The sequence below is a fragment of the Daphnia pulex genome, chromosome 7, assembly GCF_021134715.1.
Source record: "Daphnia pulex isolate KAP4 chromosome 7, ASM2113471v1".
NCBI lineage: Eukaryota > Metazoa > Arthropoda > Branchiopoda > Diplostraca > Daphniidae > Daphnia > Daphnia pulex.
The window spans coordinates 8183815-8202808 of NC_060023.1; the positions used below are offsets into that span (position 1 = coordinate 8183815).

The 18994-nt window shown below is 41.4% G+C and overlaps 3 protein-coding genes across 3 annotated transcripts; 2 read left to right on the forward strand and 1 right to left on the reverse strand.

The window, feature by feature from the left end:
* Window positions 1-384: 384 nt before the first annotated feature.
* LOC124198781 (RNA cytidine acetyltransferase-like) lies at window positions 385-4621 on the forward strand. The gene is made up of 16 exons (XM_046594817.1): window positions 385-617; window positions 697-788; window positions 851-1022; window positions 1086-1270; window positions 1339-1540; window positions 1602-1806; window positions 1865-2123; window positions 2186-2315; window positions 2380-2528; window positions 2596-2677; window positions 2747-3327; window positions 3394-3617; window positions 3685-3857; window positions 3925-4170; window positions 4240-4376; window positions 4443-4621. The coding sequence occupies exons 1-16, from the start codon at window positions 510-512 to the stop codon at window positions 4564-4566; spliced, it is 3069 nt and encodes a 1022-aa protein (XP_046450773.1). The 5' UTR covers window positions 385-509; the 3' UTR covers window positions 4567-4621.
* On the reverse strand, window positions 4580-6999 carry LOC124198783. The gene is made up of 6 exons (XM_046594820.1): window positions 6852-6999; window positions 5730-6217; window positions 5482-5658; window positions 5133-5409; window positions 4911-5048; window positions 4580-4833 (listed from the first exon to the last, which is right to left on the reverse strand). Exons 1-6 carry the CDS (start codon window positions 6904-6906, stop codon window positions 4742-4744), a joined length of 1227 nt encoding a protein of 408 aa, XP_046450776.1. The 5' UTR covers window positions 6907-6999; the 3' UTR covers window positions 4580-4741.
* Window positions 7000-7078: 79 nt separating this feature from the next.
* On the forward strand, window positions 7079-11749 carry LOC124198782. The gene is made up of 5 exons (XM_046594818.1): window positions 7079-8397; window positions 8737-9456; window positions 9558-9826; window positions 10341-10897; window positions 10962-11749. Exons 1-5 carry the CDS (start codon window positions 8292-8294, stop codon window positions 11332-11334), a joined length of 2025 nt encoding a protein of 674 aa, XP_046450774.1. The 5' UTR covers window positions 7079-8291; the 3' UTR covers window positions 11335-11749.
* Window positions 11750-18994: the final 7245 nt, after the last annotated feature.

Genomic DNA, 18994 nt, shown 5'->3' on the forward strand with positions numbered 1-18994 from the left:
AATTATTAGCGTACACAAACATAAAGTCTTTCCACCGTAGATGTTCGTAGACGTGTCATACAGACAAATTTGTTAGGTACAAAACAAGCCTGATCTGCAGTCGTTCAAATGAGTTGTTTAATGAACCCTGACTGAGTAAACGAAAAAGGCTAAGGAAAAATAGTTTCAGTCCACCGCCTAGCTCAGGAATAATCGTACTCAGTACTATCTAAGTATCTAACGATTAATAGTATAGATTTAATAGTCAACAAGGAAGAATAGAGGTAAAATTTTTTCCTACCTTTAAGCCTGGGAAATACGGCCAGGCATCCATTCCATCCACAGAATAGTTGACTGTTACACCAGCCGCGAGCCCGCGAAAGAGAATTAAAGAGCAGTAGTCCGAGTGGTGAGACAGGGCTTGTGTGGTAGTAGTTAATGGCGGCCTCTATGATCGAGCATGACATACACGTCTGTGATTTAAACATTGGGACTGTCTCCTCGAACAATTTGTAATATTTCTGCTAAAAATGGTGCGCAAAGAGTTGGATAAGAGGATTCGCACCTTAATCGAAACTGGAGTAAAACAGGGACATCGATCCATGTTTGTAGTTGTCGGTGACAAAGCCCAGGATCAGGTATAAATAATAAAACTAACCATGTTTCTTTTGAGAAGAGACAACATGTGACACACTATTTTTTGGTTTCTTTTTAAAGACGGTTATTCTACACAATATTTTATCAAAGACGACAATCAAATCAAGACCCAATGTCTTGTGGTGTTACAAGAAAGACTTGGGTTTTAGCAGGTATTACATTTTTTTATTTTTGAAAGATGGGGATGCTTAAACATGTTTTTGGATACTTACAGCCATCGTCAGAAGCGAATGAAACAGATGAAACAAAAGAGAAAACAAGGCAAAGTTGACATCAATGAAGATGACCCGTTTGAGCTTTTCATCCTTTCAACCAACATTCGGTACTGTTACTATGCAGAGACACATAAAATTCTGGGTAACACATTTGGAATGTGTATTCTTCAGGTTAGTCTAATTTTTTGTGTCTACTTTTTAAAAAATTGTAAAACTATCCGTATGTTTTCACAGGATTTTGAGGCCTTGACTCCCAACATCCTAGCAAGGACCATTGAAACCGTCGAGGGAGGAGGCCTGGTTGTTCTCTTGTTGAGATCCATCAACTCACTTAAGCAGCTCCATACTATGGCCATGGATATTCATGCGCGGTACAGGACTGAAGCACACAACGACGTGGTTGGCCGATTTAACGAAAGGTAAAAACCCAAGATAACTTGTACATGTTTTATCACTGCAAACAACTAAAAATATTATTAATTTCTAGGTTTATTCTTTCTTTGGCCTCTTGCAATCGTTGCCTAGTTGTTGACGATCAACTCAACATTTTGCCCGTTTCGTCTCATTCCTTCGAGATTAAGACTATGCCTGCAGTTGAAACAGTTGAAGAATTGAAAGAACTGAAAGCTAGTATGCAAGATACTCAACCTGTTGGTTCGCTTTTGAACTGCTGTTGCACTCTTGACCAGGTAATTTAACACAATTAAAGAAAACAATGAACTCGGCATTTAACGAAGTACCGCATTTCAGGCCAAAGCTGTTCTCAAATTTGTTGAGTGCATTTCGGAAAAAACATTGAGATCAACAGTGGCGTTGACGGCTGCTCGTGGACGTGGTAAATCAGCCGCATTAGGACTGTCGATGGCAGCTGCAGTTGCCTTTGGTTACTCCAACATATTTGTCACAAGTCCTAGCCCGGAAAATCTGAAAACTCTTTTTGAATTTATTTTCAAAGGTGAGACTTGTTTGAGATCTAGTTGTGAAAAGTATTTTTCTAATTCCCAACATTTCAGGCTTTGATGCACTTCAGTACAGCGAACATGAAGACTACAGCATCACGCAGTCGAGCAATCCTGAATTCAACAAAGCCGTAGTGCGAGTAGATATTTTCCATGATCATCGACAGACCATCCAGTATATCCATCCGACAGACGCAGCCAAACTTGGCCAAGCTGAACTGGTCGTGATTGACGAAGCTGCAGCCATCCCTCTACCACTTGTAAAAGCTCTGCTTGGGCCCTATCTGGTTTTCATGGCATCCACCGTCAATGGGTAGGCTCGCTTGTGAAATATTAAAACTGTACACGTCAAGTTGATAATTGCCCGTGTTTTAGGTATGAAGGTACAGGCCGATCTTTGTCACTCAAGTTGATTGAACAGCTGAGAGTGCAAAGCCGACCCATGGGTGCTTCTACTAAACACAAGGAGATCGATTCAAAACTTCTGGGACGAAGCTTAGCCGAGGTGAGTTTATTTAGAATGGATTTTTTTGGGATTTATTGGTTAATTTTAGTTCGTTTTTATGTAGATTACTTTGGATGAATCTATTCGATACCGGAACGGGGACGCTTGTGAAGCTTGGCTGAATCACCTTTTATGTTTGGACGCAACTTTGGCTCCGCCTATGCCGGCAGGTTGCCCATCACCCGAGAATTGCGACCTCTACTATGTGGACAGGTGAGCTTGATTTAAATATGACTTGTTTGTTTGTTTCTAATTTGCTGAGTACTAAATGGGAATTTAGGGACGCGCTATTTTCCTACGATAAAGCATCAGAAGCTTTCCTTCAGCGTGTCATGTCCTTGATGGTATCATCACATTACAAGGTAAAACCAGACTACCTTTTCTTTACCCGTGCATCTTTTAATCCACGCCATTTAACTTGTTGATTTTAGAACACCCCCAATGATCTTCAAATGCTCTCTGACGCACCTGCGCATCATCTTTTCTGTCTGCTCGGGCCTCTGGCGTCATCAGGAGGCAAGACGCATGAAGTGTTTTGCGTCATTCAAGTCTGCCTTGAGGGTGACATTTCAAGCGCATCCATCATGCAAGGACTGGCTCGAGGACAAAGATCGTCTGGTGACTTAATCCCTTGGACCGTGGGTACGCAGTTTCTTGATCAAGATTTCCCGAAACTATCTGGAGCACGCGTCATCCGCATCGCCACTCACACGGATTACCAAGGCATGGGTTATGGTAGCCGTGCACTGGAGTTGCTGGAAAAATACTATGAGCGAAATATGATCAACATGGAGGAAACGGAAGAGTCCGAACACAAAGGCCTCAAGATTGTCAACGAAGAGACTGTTGGCGAGCTCGGGAAGGATCAAGGAAAATCACGAAAGTTGCGACTTTTGCTGAAACTTAGTGAAAGGAAACCGGAACGGCTAGACTACCTTGGCACGTCTTTTGGTCTGACTGGACCTTTGTTGAAATTTTGGAAGAAAGCTGGTTATGTTCCCGTCTATCTCAGGTAGCGATTATTGATTCAAATCAGTGAAAATATTTCTGTTATTTTTAAAGATGAATTTTTGTCTAGGCAAACGGCGAATGATCTTACGGGCGAACATTCTTGCATCATGTTGAAGGTTCTGCGTGGCCAATTGGAAGATTCAGTCCCAGTGGATAACCAGTGGCTTCAAGCCTTTTGGTTGGATTTCCGTCGTCGCTTTATCTCACTCTTAGGATTCCAGTTTAGAAAAATGAGCCCAGCTCTCGCCTTGGCCATTCTCCACAACAAATCTGTCAGCGAAAGTCATACTGGTATTTATTAATTTTTTAAGACATATGTGTGAGAGAAAATAAAATCTTATCAATTTGAATGTTTTAGATATTTCGCGACAAGAATTAGAGATGCAATTGAGTCAGTACGATCTTAAAAGGCTCGAGTACTATTCACGCAATATGGCCGACTACCATCTTATCATGGACTTGTTGCCGAACGTTAGCAAAATTTATTGCTTGGGCTCGATGGGCGATACGCACTTTTCTGCCGTTCAACTCGTAAGCCAATTTGTCTAACTTCTTTTTGAATTGCCATTCATTTTTCTCTTTTTTATTTCTATTTCAGGCTATTTTGATTGGCTTGGGATTGCAATACAAGACCGCTGACGAATTAGCTACCGAACTCGAGCTCCCAACCACTCAACTATTAGGTCTTTTTAATCGAACCATGCGTAAGATGTCGCAGTATCTGTCTTCAGTTGTCGAACAAGATGTGGCTGCTGCGTTGGAATCCAACTCGGGACGAAACTTGGTTTCGTTTGCTCAACCTCTCGCCCAGTCTTTATCAGACGAACTTGACGAAGACGCTAAAGTAAGTGTTTATTGATTTTAAAATCCAATATTGACACAAGTTGAAGATAACAAATCATTCCGTCTATAGAAACTGAAGGAGAAGCAGATGGAAGAATTGAAAAAGCTGCAACTAGACGACCTCTCGCAGTTTACAATTAAAGGCAGCGAGAATGAATGGAGTAGCGTGTTGGCCAAAAATCCCAAAGGCATCGTCAGCTTGAAAAGGTAAATTCGTTGATTTATTTTCTGTAGTATTGATGTTTAAACCAACTTTTTTCTTTGCTTTTGTAGCGGCGAGAAACGACGACTACTCGACGCTGCCGATGATGAAGCAAAAGCGGATGAGGAAAAGCCCGACAAGAAAAAGAAACACAAGAACCAGAGTCAACGAGGCAAAAAGAAAGTTAAGAAATAGACTCTTTTATCTCTTTTCGAGTTTTTGTGAAACAAATATATGTATTTGGCACATTGATGTCGGTTTTGTGAATTAGAATAGATTATTCTAATTCACATTGTTCTAAATAATGTTAGATAAGACGGTAGTTAGACATTTACGAGAGTGGTTAATGAATTGTGAGCCGGAAAGAAATTCACATAAGATAAGCTATTAAAACAGTCAAAATGGTGGCAGATAAGCTAGCGTAAATGGACGTTCCACTTCCTGTGTCGATCGATACCGAACCTTTTTTTAAAAAAAACAAAAATTTCAACTTATTCTTTTTGCTCTTTGAGCTTTATTAAAAATTTTAAGTTAATCACCATCCAAGTGAGATTGTGAGATAAATCGTTCCAATGTTACTACAACTTGATCCAGCATGTTAAGTCGATCTGAGGTTAAAAGTTGAGTGCTGTTGCAAATGGTTATTCCGCACATCCTTTGAATTCCTCGCCATTTACCTTTTAATGTGAAGAAAATGATCAAATTGTAAATCTTTTTGGCGGTAATAGATATTGACATCCTTGGTTTAGATGTATACGTACTAGTGTCAGTGAGAAGAACAGCAGAAAGTGGGTTGTTCTCAAAATTCCAAAACGGAACGTGATCTTGTTTTAAGAATTCGAAAAGTGCCGGTGAAGCAGCTGTACGGCGGATTTCTAGTTGGTACAAAGGGTATCGCTGTTGCGTGTCAGTTCGGTTCCACTCTTGCGCGATACTGTAATCCAGTTGGAGGCTTCTGAGTCTCTCCTTGGTGACCATTGCCAAATAGTTGCCCTTGTATAGATTTGCTTGGATTTGACTGAACGCTTCCGGAAATGACTATGTAATTGGAATATTTTCAAAAATGTTAGGAAACGTTTGACGTATACGAGACCCATTTTTTTTTTTTACCTTTTCAAATCCGTTAGGAAGAACTTGCGATCCCTCGCTGCTGTTATAATTCATAACTGAATCAAGTATGATGGCGCCAAGGAAACTCGGTTTGGGTTGCGAGTCTAGTATCGTCGCCAACTTTTCTTTGACGAAAAAAGAACTTCCACCAATCTGGGCCATGCCATCGCTAAACTCCTGTTAAGAAGAACAAATAGTTTAAAAATTTGTCTCGTATTTTTTAAGGATTAGATAAGATGTTTACTTACGTTCTGGATGTCAAAGGCGACAAACATGATGGTATTAACAAGTACAGCCTTGCGGTTAACTATGGCATCAGCCAGCCCGCGAGCTATTTCCAACATGGCAACTACTCCGGAGCCGTTGTCATCGATACTAATCAATACGGAGGCATCCGAGTCGTAATGAGCGCCGATGACTAGGATCTCGTCTCCCGCTTTTCCTCGATTACGTCCAGCGAATGTCACAATGATATTTTTGCCTTTGATTTCGGTCGCAATGTTGGGCACGAAGCTGATGGATGTGTGAAAGTCCTGAATTTCCATGGTGGTGTTGGGGACATTGTGGAGAATTTTTTCGAATTCCGACAAGATTCCGGCACGGGCGTTAATCCAGTTGACTTCGTTGAGATACGGGTGTCTGGGCAGAGCGAAATAATCGGTGAGCAAACTCTTGTAGCGACCCGTTCTTTCGGCTGCAGTCGACCTGCTGGATGCGGTTGATTTAGCTTCTCCGTCTGCAACAGGAAAGATTTTCAAAGAATATAAGAAATAAAAAGAAGCGTTGGTGTATAACAAAACAAACAACCACATTTTATAGCGTGAGTCTTCCTATCATTCTATTTATTCTGTGCGTGCCTGTGTGTCTGTGTGTTGTATATGTTTGCGTGTGTGGGAAAAAAAAAAGACTTTCGGACAGGATATCCGCCCAGCGCTGTGTCTGTGTGTGTATGCACACACGGTTGAAAGCTTCTTTTGCAGCAGTCACGTCTGTTTGGTTTACTTTTTTTTTCTCTCTTCACAAAAAAGAAAAAGGAAAATCTCGACAAAGGGTAAACGGGAAAAAGAACTGCTTTGATGCGCTATTTTTTAAGGGTGGACAAAAAGGAACATCTTCCCATAGATGTTTTTCTTTTCCCAGGGAATTTCGTTAACGTTTGATGTGTAGAAAATGCCGCACTCCGAATGTGAGTGGAATTTTGTTTTTGGGGGCGCTAATTTGAAATGATCATTGTGTATCTTTCTACTATTGTGCATATAGCCATTAGCCGGAAAGGAATCAGTTTTATGGCTCTGCAGATAACGTACCGACACTAATAAAAATGCGATAAATAATTGGTGACGTTAGTTGAATAACGAACGTAGACTTACTGGTTGCGCAAACCGCGATGGTCGCCACGAGTAGCAGGAGTCGCCAATGCACCATTTTGTTTACGGTAATTTATTTACGACCTCGTAAAGATTGACCAACGGTCGAGCTGGAAAACGAAACTGTACTGAATGGCGGCTCTTACCGACGCCTTTCTCTTATACACAAAACTGATAGCCCATCGAAGATTACGCAGCGAGTTCCTTTGGTAAAACCAAAAGTCGAATGCCTTATACTATCATCTTTTATTTAGTCCCATTGCCAATATCCTTTGAGACAACATCCGCTCCAGCGACGCATCGCTAACTAAACAAGTTGACACATCCTTACGACACGACCGGAAGAAGAGGGGGGGGATTAAAATAATGACTTATTATCACTCCTTCTTATTAGAGATTCTAGGAAATAAAAAGGAACAGAGCAATATAAAGACTTGTGCGTTGGGAGTTGATTCATTTTGAGGGGGTGAGCAGCAAACCGGCACGCAAGCCAGCGATAAGACGCGCTCTCTGTCACCCCCTCAACCGAGTCACTCACGCGGTTTTAGTTTATCATTCGGATTTTCGATTGATTAGGGCCGGCTTTCCCGTCGTTGATAACGAACGATCGATATTTCTAATCCACGTAGAATCTTTTTTTCTGTTGTACCACAATGTTTTCGTGGTTTCTTTTTATTTTTGGTTTCCCAGTGATCACAGTACTTTCTGACCAATGACCATGTTAAACAACCCGACTACACACATTGTCGGTGCACGGAAATATCAATATTCACGTTGTATTGGCACGCCGAACAAACGGCCGACATTTTGTCCATACGTGAGGGAAAGTTTCGATTTTTTAATAAATTTCCAAAGGAGAGAATACAACACGAGTCCGTTCGATGAGTTGTCAATGCCATAAAAATGACAAAAGCCTGTCGAAAACTTTTAGAAAGCCATTCTCAATCAGCAGGTGAAGGGAAAGAAAAGTCAGGAATTCAAGTTGCAGGGATGAGCGCCGGGCGAGCGCGCGCGCGCAACCGAAAAACTTCGGGGTTCCCGTCACAGTCGGATCACGTGATGTTGATGATTGGCCACGCCCTGTTTTTACCTGCCCGCCGCCGGTGGACGGGGAGTAGAGTAGGTGTGTTCTGCTCTTAGAGATCGATTCATTTACCTTTTCCCGTTGCTCTCACTCGTCCCTCTTCAGTTTGTCTATGGGGGTTTCGATCTGATGCGCTTCAAACACACAACCGGATGGCTCTCCGCATGCCAGTGACATGGTGTGTCACCCCTGTCGAGTAGTGGTTTCATTCCTTCGGTCGAAAATCGCAAAATACCCGGCGGCCTTTAGTATTCGGTGGTGTTGTTCAACGGCGACTTGTGACTTGTGCGGAGAATCGTGGTCGTTTCGGTGGTGGTGGACAATCGGCGGATAAATCGAAACCAAAAAATGGGTCCGTCATGAATCCAGTCATTCTTCTATTCCTTCGAGTCGGACTGGTGGCCGTCGGGTGGTTGGCCTTGTCCACCCAAGCCGCTCCCGTTTTGCCGTCTTCATTGGATGTTGGTAAGTCAAACCGAATTACTTTTGTTAAAACTCTGTTATTATTGGCATTCCGAAAGAGAATTGTGTTTCGGAATTTGATTTTTTCTAAATGTCATCTGGTTCACAAAGACCAACAACAACACAAAAGACGACGGTAGCGTTGCCATGGCGACCACCGAGTTGTTAGTTGGCTGTGTGTCCCATCCGGCGCGGTCAACCTGGATGGGCTTATGCTTTTTCCCCTATAAATAGTTCATCATTTTTTGTTTGTCTTTTTTTCTCTTTTTTTTTTTGTTTTGTTTGTGGGGGGCTTCCTGTTGTTGATTTTCCGTCGACGGACACCGCACATGCCGTGTGTAGAACTGGTGGATGTCACAGCAGTCGATGGCGATGATATTGTCCAAAGTTCCATGATCACGCCATTCCCTTCTGGCAACGCCGCCGAAGGATTGCAACCGGACGAGCCCAACTTTTTCTGGAGCGGCTCCGGTGATGATCCCGACGCTGGAATGACATACTGGATCACGACAACCGTGTATAAAACGGCTGTCGTGACCATGACTCCATCCACGCCCAAACCGACCGTCGCCACTACATCTCCGACGACCATTATTACCCCGACTCCGCCCCTCAAGGAATCATCAAGTCCTCCCATCACCTGGCCAATTGAAGCCTTCCAGCCACGAAATTGGATTCGAACGGTCATCCGCTCAGATTCGAATGAAACTTGGCCCAGATTCCACCAACTCGTCCAGTCTCGGCTGGCCAAAATGTATTCCGACTTGCTGCAGCAACGGAACGGGAGCAGCACCGCCAGCGCCGTTGGGGCCGTTTCGCCGCGTGCCTACGTCATCATTCACAACATCACCCGTCGATTGGGAGATGTCGACGTCATCTACGCTCTGTCGACTTGGCATCACCAAATGCTGATGGGAGGATCTGTCACCACGCGTCTAGTCGAACCTTATTTGGCGGTCGGAGCGGTGCGGAGAGTCGACGTCACGCGTCAATTGTGTCACCGGCCGGTGAACGACACACAGGATGTTGCGTTGTGCCACTCGGTCGTCATCCAAGCCGAACGTAATTCACTCTCCCTTATTACCAAAACAATGGGAAACCCAAGTGTCATTAACATAAACACATTTTTCATTCATTTCTTTTTTTTATTGGGCGGGGAGCAGCTTTCATCCGCGCGGAAGAGACGAGCGTGGCCGCTACGGCCAGTGCTAGTACCCAATACTGGATCGTCGGCACCATCATAGCCGTCGTTTTCCTTGTGATCCTAGTCGTCGTCCTCATCTACCTGATGGGCCGCAAGAAGAACGAGCGGATTAATAAGAAAGATGTCGCCGTCGGGGACTCGTCTCCCCCACTGCCCCAATCCGAATCGACTTCCCGGGCTAGTCGGAGCAAAGCCAGCAAGTTTTCGAAACAAATCGTGTCAAAACTGGTGAGTTGGTGTGACATCTATCAGCCCAGACTTTCTGTTGGCTAAATCCTCATTTTAATCCATGTGCCAAATGACTTGAAGATCATTTGTAAACGCCAATTGTCATGATATCGTCAAAATTAAAAGAAGAAACTTTAGCCCCCTACACACGGCTTCATAAATACCTTTTCAAAACAAAAATACATTAATTTTAACAGCTATAGAGGGGGGGGGGTGTGGAGTTATAGCAGGGCGTAACAAAAAAAAATGAAACCGTTATATAACAACCCTAGCGTGTCACGCCGTCCATTGTAACTGAATCAATCATCGAAGGAAAAGAAGAGAACACCCAAAAGTTTTGGGCTCCATACAGGCCTTCCGGTTATCGTGTTGATGTCTTTATATACTGCATGTTGCGTGTTTTTTCATATTATGATTAGATGAGCTCCGTGATGGATGTGTAGCTATAGCTGACTTTTGTTCGTTTGTTGTACAAGAACTTGGGAAGATGGATGTAATGTAATTCCAATCATAGGTGGCGAAGGCGCCAGCCGAAGTCGAGAAGGATCCCGATCCTTGGATTAGAAAGTCGCGCAGTACGTCGAAGAAACATCGCAAAAATAAACGGCAGCTGCGGCCCCTAACGGCTCCGGAAAGAAATGCGCACCGCCAAAGTTCCAGTAGTCTCTCGGCCATTGTTTCCGGATCTTCCACGACAAGCAGCCTCGACCGAATGGAATATCGTCTATCTCGCGAAGAGCCCGTCCAACCCAGCCGTGGGGCCCGCCGCCTCAAACGGAAGAAAACGTCAAAGACTGGCGTCATGTCACCCGAGAAAGCCAATAAAGAAGAAGAAGAAGAATCGCGGGTCTCGGTGGTGGACCCACCCGTTGCAAAACCGCGGCGTCAGAAGAGCCGCGCTTCCGTCGAAATGGAAACTCAGGAAGTATCGGCCGATTTCAGTGGCCGACCGGACACCCCTGATGATGACAAACTAACCCACGAAGCCCCGGAATTAGTTGTCCTGACTGACGACTATGGATGGCGACCAGGCAGTCTGATTCCGTCCAGGGTGACCGTCGGTGTCTTTGGGTAAAATCAACCAAAATTCTGTAAATTGTGATCCGTTCAATCAAATAATTCAAACGAAATTCAGTTCTAGGAAAATCTCTTCTGCTCCAGTCGCTCTTGAAGCTACCAGACAGGCTGCGAGAAATGGTCGAGAAACTGTCCAGCCCAGACGGGCGTGGTCGACGCCTGATCAAGTGGAACGTATCGGATCATCGAATTATGTCGAGCACATCATTCCAAATAAGAATTACGAATCATCCGCCAATGAGAGTGCGAACGGTCAATCGACCCCAGAACCGCAACGACCGATGACAAAGAGCCAATTGAAGCATCCAACTCTTCACATCCATTCGATATCTTATCCTACTTGGCCCAGCTTAAGCGACACGGATCCGGCTATCGAGTTGATTCGCTCCATTAAAGAAGAATTGAAAAAATTTGAACCCAAAGTTTCTTAGGTTTGCCTCTTTGAGGTGAACGGCATTGAAATATTCGGCCAAGAAAATAGGATTCTTTTCGACCAATGTTTTTTTGGTAGTAATAATCAAATGGAATTCCACGTGTTTGAACAAAAGATTATCATCCCCTGAATGAGTTTGTCACAGCATGTAATCAATAAGTTAACCATGGACACTTCCGAGACTGAAATCAAGACCCCGCCCTAATATTTTTGGGCTGTTTCGGAAGCATTGTACTTTGTATATAACGTGATGGGAATTTGATTTAATTGTTAAGTCCGATTGTTTCTGTGTAAAACGTACAAATGATGAAAATGTTTTTTGCGCATTCTATTCTTCTACCTGCCCCTTTACATTGTTATCATTTATGGTCGTTTTTTTGGTCTGCAGTTGCAATTACAACTTTTCATCGTGACGACAATATCAAACTTTTTCATCGATATGTACGTGAAGTAAAAAAAAATCACGAATCGTGGTCGTGCGCACCAAACAAAACTCAGCAAATTGCAAACTACTTTTTATCTTAGTGAGCTTTGTGGATTGGATAAAAATGGATAACAAACCCAATTAAGCTAGGATAGCTAGGATTCTTTTTTTTTGTCATTCAGCCAGAGTCATCCCGGATGACTCGTGAGTTGTGAGTCGGATTCAGCTGCTTTTACCGTTTTAGGGCACCTCTAGCGGCTGGGCGGCGAAACAGACTTAATCTCCAAATGAAATCTAATTATCCTGTCTCCAATTTTATAATTTTTGCTTATTTATACAGTCGAGCTCGTGTAAAATCAAACAAAACTAAAAATCCCCACAGTCACTCGGAATCTCTTCGGGTATTTACTGAGTTTCGTAGAAGGGCAACAGCGCTTCATGCCTTCATAGTTCTCACGGAATGATGGAAGTTCGTCTGCACCAAGGAGTAAAGGAGTTGGCACTCTTGTACAGCCTTATGGGACTACGAGGATGCCATGCTCGGTCCACTTGGCCAAAAAACGCCCAAAAAATTGAATGAAAAAAACCCCCTTTCTCAAGGCTCGCCATCTGGTGGGATAGCTAATGGCAATATGACGTTAGTGAACAATCGATTTCGTAAATCCCGGTTATATGTGGCAACACAGATGCCAAACCTAAATATGTGTAATCTTCATTAATATTGCCATTGGCTATCCCACCAGATGGCGAGGGATCTGGCGTTCAGCTCTAAAGCCTTGAGAAAGGGGGTTTTTTCATTCAATTTTTTGGGCGTTTTCTGCAGACCTACAATGTCACTGTTGAAGTAACCTCGGCTCATGAAGAATCCAGCGATGTCATGAGAAGTGACATTCAGTGAGAGCAACACCTACAGGTCTATGTGAACTGCCAGACAAAGTTTGCTTAAAATAAGAAGAAATCCAATCTCCGATCCACATGGGATTAGCTTACAGTTCCACATCAGCAATAAAATAGCAGTCTTGAAGAAAAGCCAGTGAGAAGAATGTCAACATGGGTGCGAAAAAGTGTGGAATTGACCAAAAGGCAACCCAGCTGTTGCTTACATCGCTTACATGTTGAGTTTGATAACTTGATTGAAGTCGAGATTGTGACTGACATGGTCGCAAATTTCTGGTTCATTACAAAACGCATAGTCTTTGTCAAAGAAACTGGTATTGGCACTACTCAAGGCCCCATGAAATGAACTGTTGCTGCCAGACAGAAAAAGAAGCATCTGGTTGTCCTTCCACGAAAAACAAGGTAAAAGGGTCAACAAGGTTCTTTTTTTTTTGTTAACCCTTTGCCCTTTAATTGGCTGCTACCTGTAAATCTGACTTGTTCATTCCCTTAAACAGTCAGGTTCTTGATTTGATTTATTGCTTACCGTCACCACAACCTTGTTTGATAATTGGCTTCGAAATAAATGTCTTTTCTCCTTTCAGGTTAGTCCCTCACCGTTGTTCCAAGACCGCATCCATTGGTGGAAAATGAGGAAAGATTACTGAAATTCAAGACTACCGATAAATTATGTGAGTACCAAGTTTTTTAGTTCTAAGCTTTTTATTGTTGTTTCTTGTTTTAATTGAAAATTTTATGACGCTAGATCACAATGGCATAGCTTGTGAATAATTGACCGTAATAAGTGTTCTAGCCCCAAAAGGCACTTGTTAGATTTCTTTAAAATGTGCCTTTTTGTCTATTTCCGGTTTCTACACTATTCTATTCTTTACCTAATTGTGTTAGTAGATCATTCTGCTTAGTTAGTTCATTTGAACGGGCTCGTTGTGTTTCGATGTCATGGTCTACGTGCCTTGGCGTTGACTAGCGCCTATACCTTCAATAACGTTAAACAATTAACAATTTTTTCCCCACTCCAGATGACGAATAAGTCGTCAAGATAAGGTAGAAGTTCGATTAAAAAAAGGGCGTACAACATATGCTTGAATCATCTAATTGTGACATTGCGCTAAGTCTGAATAGTGATTATCATTTATTCGAGCATTTATTACTTTAACCTTCACATAGCTATTTGAAAAAATTTGATTTAGCATTACAGCTAGCGTTATACCATTACATAAACGTTTTCCGTTAAATGTAGCTCGAACAGCTTGCCATAGCTCTAGTAGGAGTAGTTTGAACTGATTCGGTGATTCCTTAACCACAAAATAGTTATTTAATGTATTTTAAAACTATAAATATCCCCAGAAAAGAAAATTGTATTAACATTATACATGATTATAAAATTACCGAGATCTAATAGAAATTAGAATGTAAGCAATGTTTCTATAGCCTACTATCCGGATAGTGGTTCAAACTTGGATTCATGCGAAACTATTTTAAAGCCATATCTAATTTTTTTTAAACATTTTCTGTTGCTAAAAAAGTCTTCAGTTTGAAAATAAAGCTTAGTAATTAACTAATTATTTGGTGATTTTGAGGAAATTTTCAACGAATTGCAACGAGAGTCGACAATCGACAAATGTATTCGTTAATTTTCCTCGCCATAGGTGGCACCGTCGTCACTTTTCCTTTTGCAGTAATTTAGATCTGAGACTTTTTACTTTCTTGCTATCATATTTAAATTTGCTTGAAGACTTGAAGTACACATAATAACAGGGCGAAGACGTGTGTAAGACTCAAGCGTGTTGTGGCTGTTGAGAAATTCTGCAAATTAACCATTCTCACTGAAAGTTTTCGAATAACAGGAGGTAATACAAAACAAACAAGAAAACAAAGAGCAATAATTTGTTTGTGCACTCTCCGACCTTTGCGCAAGAAAAGAAAATTGCTTGTTCTCACGTTTGCTATTTTTACTTGAACGGGCCGCGGGACAAGCGACATCAAAGAAATGACTGATAGCTCTAAATGGTACGTGCTGTTGCTAGTCCTAGCCAGTTGCTTATGCCCACTGGTAAGAAATTAAATTAAAAATTAAAAAAGCTCAGCCAAATTAGTTCAACTATATGTTAACTTAATTATACTTGTTACTTGTATTCTCCTTCATCATATTTATTCGTAAACATTTTTTTATTTTTTTTAGATAGAAAGCATGCATTGGAATGCAATAGAATGCATTGTCAGTCGAGTGACGGATCTCTCTTTTCCCCCTTTCTTTTTAAAATGTCCTCGTGTACGCCCATGCGAGTGTGGGTGTATTCACGAGGACACCCTTTTTACCCCATATCCCGTCTGGTGAAATTGTTCAGCGGATGGATAGAGCAACTGTGGATGCATGACTGTATTTCCCAGGCTTAAAGGTAGGACACATTCATCTCTGTTCTTCCTTTTTGACAATTTGGGGGCATTGATATATCAATGATATATCATTGATCGTTACGTAGTCATGGAGTAAGATTATTCCTAAGCTATGCGGTTGACTGCAACTGTGTTCTCTCTCCAATTTTCGTTTTTTCTCAGTATTAAGGGTTCATGAAAAAATCTCATACGTCGACCGACTGCTGATTAGGCTTGTTTTGTTTTGTACCTCACAACTTTTTCTGTGGGTAAACCATCAAATTCGAACATATTTGAACTTTAAACACTTCAAGCGAAATGCAAGAAAACAATTTTTGATCAAGAGGGACCTGTCGCCACACCGTCACCTCCTCGTTATTCTCATGTTTTTATCATTCAATTTGTAGCTTTACTAATTATGCTCGATCAGCCAATATTAAACTTCTAATTCTTACACGACTGTGGTACACGGTCAGTTCAGTATCACTAACACTGAATTATACACATTCAATCGTTTTTCGGCTGTGTTGGAAACGCCCAAAAAATACCATAACAACCTGTTAAAAAAAGGTGTCACACCGGACGACACCGGACTGTTATTGCGCAGACTGTTTCGTTGACCCCGCAGATGTTTGACTTTTATAATCGCTGTATTATACCTAAATACGATTCCAGTTCTAACTAGCATTGAAACCCGGATTTTCTATGTAATCCAATAAGCATACTTTTTTTCCAGTGATCAAGTAGCTACTACATCTTTCTACAGACGACGATCTCCGTTGAAACTCTTGACAAAACTGGAGTTGCTCTGTGAATGATGCTTTTGAATAGTTCTCCCATATTTTAGCTAATAATAAAAATAGATGCGCATTTCGATGTACATAATAGTATCTAGGCCGATCTAGGCCTTCTGTTTATTTAACAATAATGTCATTCACTCGTCATTCACTTGTTTTAAAAATACTGTGAAACAAATTGGAACCTGAAAAAGCAGTGCACCATCAATTTTAGATCTGTAAGCTTTGTTTAAATGTTTATCCTTCTGTTCGATGTAAGGAACAAAACTGAATGCATACACAATCAGCAGGAAATGTTAATGATGTCTGGTAGTATGGTTAATTACTTGGATTTAATCTCACCTACTGTAGACACCTACTGCAACCCAATTTTCTGGAAAATATTTTTTTTAGGGGATGATGACTGCTAACCCCCATGACATAACTTTTCCTATCTATCACCTGCTCCTCTGACATGACAGTCATGTGACAGCTAAGAAGTAAGCCTGTATGAAACGCATCTAGCGGTAACGTTGCTAACTAGACAAATAGATGCAATCAGGTAATTATGGTATGACGTACTACTTATGAGGTATGGCAGGTATAAATTGTCAGGTGTCAGCTACCAATGTGTCCCAGATAACATCACTCCTGAATAGATGTAAGCCTACAGATAGTTTGATGAAGGAGGATACGCACTAACATTACCAAAAGAGAAAAAGAGACAGAGAAGTCTCCCGTTAGTAGGCTGCCATCTTTCAGCATTGATAACCAGTGAATGAGAGAATAATAAGCTCTGAGCGGGAATTGCAGTGCACATCCCTTTTTTCAACTATGCTATTATGTTTAACCTCATGTATAATATGGGATAGTCTACCAGCAGGATGTGTGAATACTGAATAGCCTAGGTATATAAACTTAGCAAATTTAACGAAATGCTGTATATTCTTAAGATAATATTCAGGGATCGATATTTTAAAATATAATAAACTGACCATTCCTTTTTTGAAAATCTGATTTACAGTTTCCTATGCAGTCCAATCAGCATACATTTTTTTCGTGTGATCATGTAGGCCTACATCTTTAAAAGACGACAATCTCCGTTGTACTCGTACAAAACTGGAGTCTGAATGATGCTTTTGAATAGTTCTCCCATACTTTAGCTAATAACCACCAATAAAAATAGATGCATATTCCGATCTACATAAATAGGATAGGCCTACTGTTACATAACTATAATGTCACTCACTCTATCAAAGTCGATGCGTATTCGCCTATACTATCCGCATATTTTTAATGTAAAAGCTGATGTTGTATTCTACTATCCTCGATCGATAAACTGAATAATCTAACATGGAATAGAATGTATTCACGACTCATGAATAAATATTTTAGGCGAACATGAAGGGATTTTTTTCTTTTTTTCAGGGATGCATCGCTTCCTATTGGGTTGTCTGTTTTACACGGTCTGTGCCTAAAAATACGGGATATACATCTTCATCTACTTAAAATTTTATGGAATCCTACAAAGACCTATATAGCGAACATATATAGAGTTCTAAGCTACCATGTGTGGCCCGAATGAATGTTTTGCAACAATGATTTGAAACTATCAGCAGCAATACTTCTAGATGGATTTTGTGGATGCGTGTATAGGCCTGCTATATATATAGTACGTAATCCAAGGGATGGTTGTATAGCCACCCACACGCACTAATGAATTCTTTGCTGCTGCGCTTCCTTTTATACCGCGCGTATGATATCTTAAAGGCAACGTGATTTATGAAATAGTTTCGTCTCATTCTGTCTAGCGCTCGGTCCGTATATAGCTCATCTCCAGTAATGCTGTTGGGTGGATCTAGGCCTAATAGGTAGAGTGGTAGACAGACTCTTCTACGCAACTATGGCTCAACTTATATTAAAAAACTGAAGTGACTACATCCTATATAGACGCGGAGGAGCACAAAAAGAGCCAACCTACATTGAATGTTTCTCTCGTCCAGGATCAATAAAAAAGGACACGAATCCTGTTTTTCCCCCCTTTAGCTTCCCTTTTGTAAGATGTGACTAAATATTTACTAAACATTTACTTTCTATTTGTGCATATAGGCCTATACACAAACGCGTCAACGGTCGTTGGCGCCATCACTTTCGGCACCTCTCGCAGCTTTTCCTAACCGTTGCGTCGTATGTGTGATCTGTTTTATTTACTTTTCTCGGAATTTATTCAGGAGGAATTTCAGACTTTTCTTGTTTTCCACAAACAAGTAGTACAGCCCACACTATAAAGCTATCATTAATATACCTCACGAGTCTTGTATTTTTTTTTTACAACAATCGTTGTTCTGCACTGTTAGACAAGCACTTTAGTAGATTCTTTTCCCCTCAGATTCTCACTTTATTCTTCATACATTTCTTACAAAAGAACCCCGTCACTTTCACAACTTAATAATTAAAGGAGGAACAAAAGTAGACACAACTTCTATATGCGGATATGCCAACAGAACAAAGTTAAGCGAATAAAAGTCCAAGATTTTCTTTAAAGCGCTTTTGCGCGCAAAAATACAGATCAGCGTCAGCTTATAGTCTCACAGCATATAGGAAACTGTGCAACGGTATTTATTTTCCACTTTTAGAGCAAAGTGAATTCATGTTCAGACGCAGAAAAAGATGATAGAAAAAAGCAGGAGGTTTTTTATAATAATAACAGCGCAAAGACATCTGAAAAAGACTTGCGGAGCTGTATCACAACTTCTAATGGTAATCTAAATTTACGGTTATGGAAGAGTAATTCTTTTTTTTTTTTCTTTTGGTCGGTGCTATGTGTTCGAGCAAACTTGCTTTCAGCTGATGCCTTCATCATCATGAGTTTGGGGCTTTAGCTAGGTTACTTCTCTCTTTGACTCAGCAGGGGGCATCATTTTCATGGGTCCTATAGAACTACGACAAAAGCCTTTGCCGCAGTCGCCTAGGCAACTGCGTTTGCGTGCCAGCGTGACTTCTTGGAAATGTTTATTTCACACATTCGTTGGCGGTTTCTCGGAAATGCTTCGAGGAACGAATATAGACGGCAACACACAACCATATACATAGACCGTACTGCCACATCAATTCGAAATGACTTGTATTGTGCCGGGCTAAAGTTAGAGAGAGACCGCAAATAAATTGCAATATGTCCAACTTGA

Coding starts and splice junctions, on each gene's coding strand:
- LOC124198781 (XM_046594817.1), top strand. CDS start 510: ATGGTGCGCAAAGAGTTGGATAAGAGGATTCGCACCTTAATCGAAACT. Junction 1,271..1,338: donor GTTGGCCGATTTAACGAAAG/GTAAAAACCCAA, acceptor ATTAATTTCTAG/GTTTATTCTTTCTTTGGCCT. Junction 1,541..1,601: donor GCTGTTGCACTCTTGACCAG/GTAATTTAACAC, acceptor ACCGCATTTCAG/GCCAAAGCTGTTCTCAAATT.
- LOC124198783 (XM_046594820.1), bottom strand. CDS start 6,906: ATGGTGCATTGGCGACTCCTGCTACTCGTGGCGACCATCGCGGTTTGC. Junction 6,218..6,851: donor CATCGCGGTTTGCGCAACCA/GTAAGTCTACGT, acceptor TTCCTGTTGCAG/ACGGAGAAGCTAAATCAACC. Junction 4,834..4,910: donor CTCACAATCTCACTTGGATG/GTGATTAACTTA, acceptor TTTTAAAAAAAG/GTTCGGTATCGATCGACACA.
- LOC124198782 (XM_046594818.1), top strand. CDS start 8,292: ATGAATCCAGTCATTCTTCTATTCCTTCGAGTCGGACTGGTGGCCGTC. Junction 8,398..8,736: donor GCCGTCTTCATTGGATGTTG/GTAAGTCAAACC, acceptor TGCCGTGTGTAG/AACTGGTGGATGTCACAGCA. Junction 9,457..9,557: donor GGTCGTCATCCAAGCCGAAC/GTAATTCACTCT, acceptor GGCGGGGAGCAG/CTTTCATCCGCGCGGAAGAG.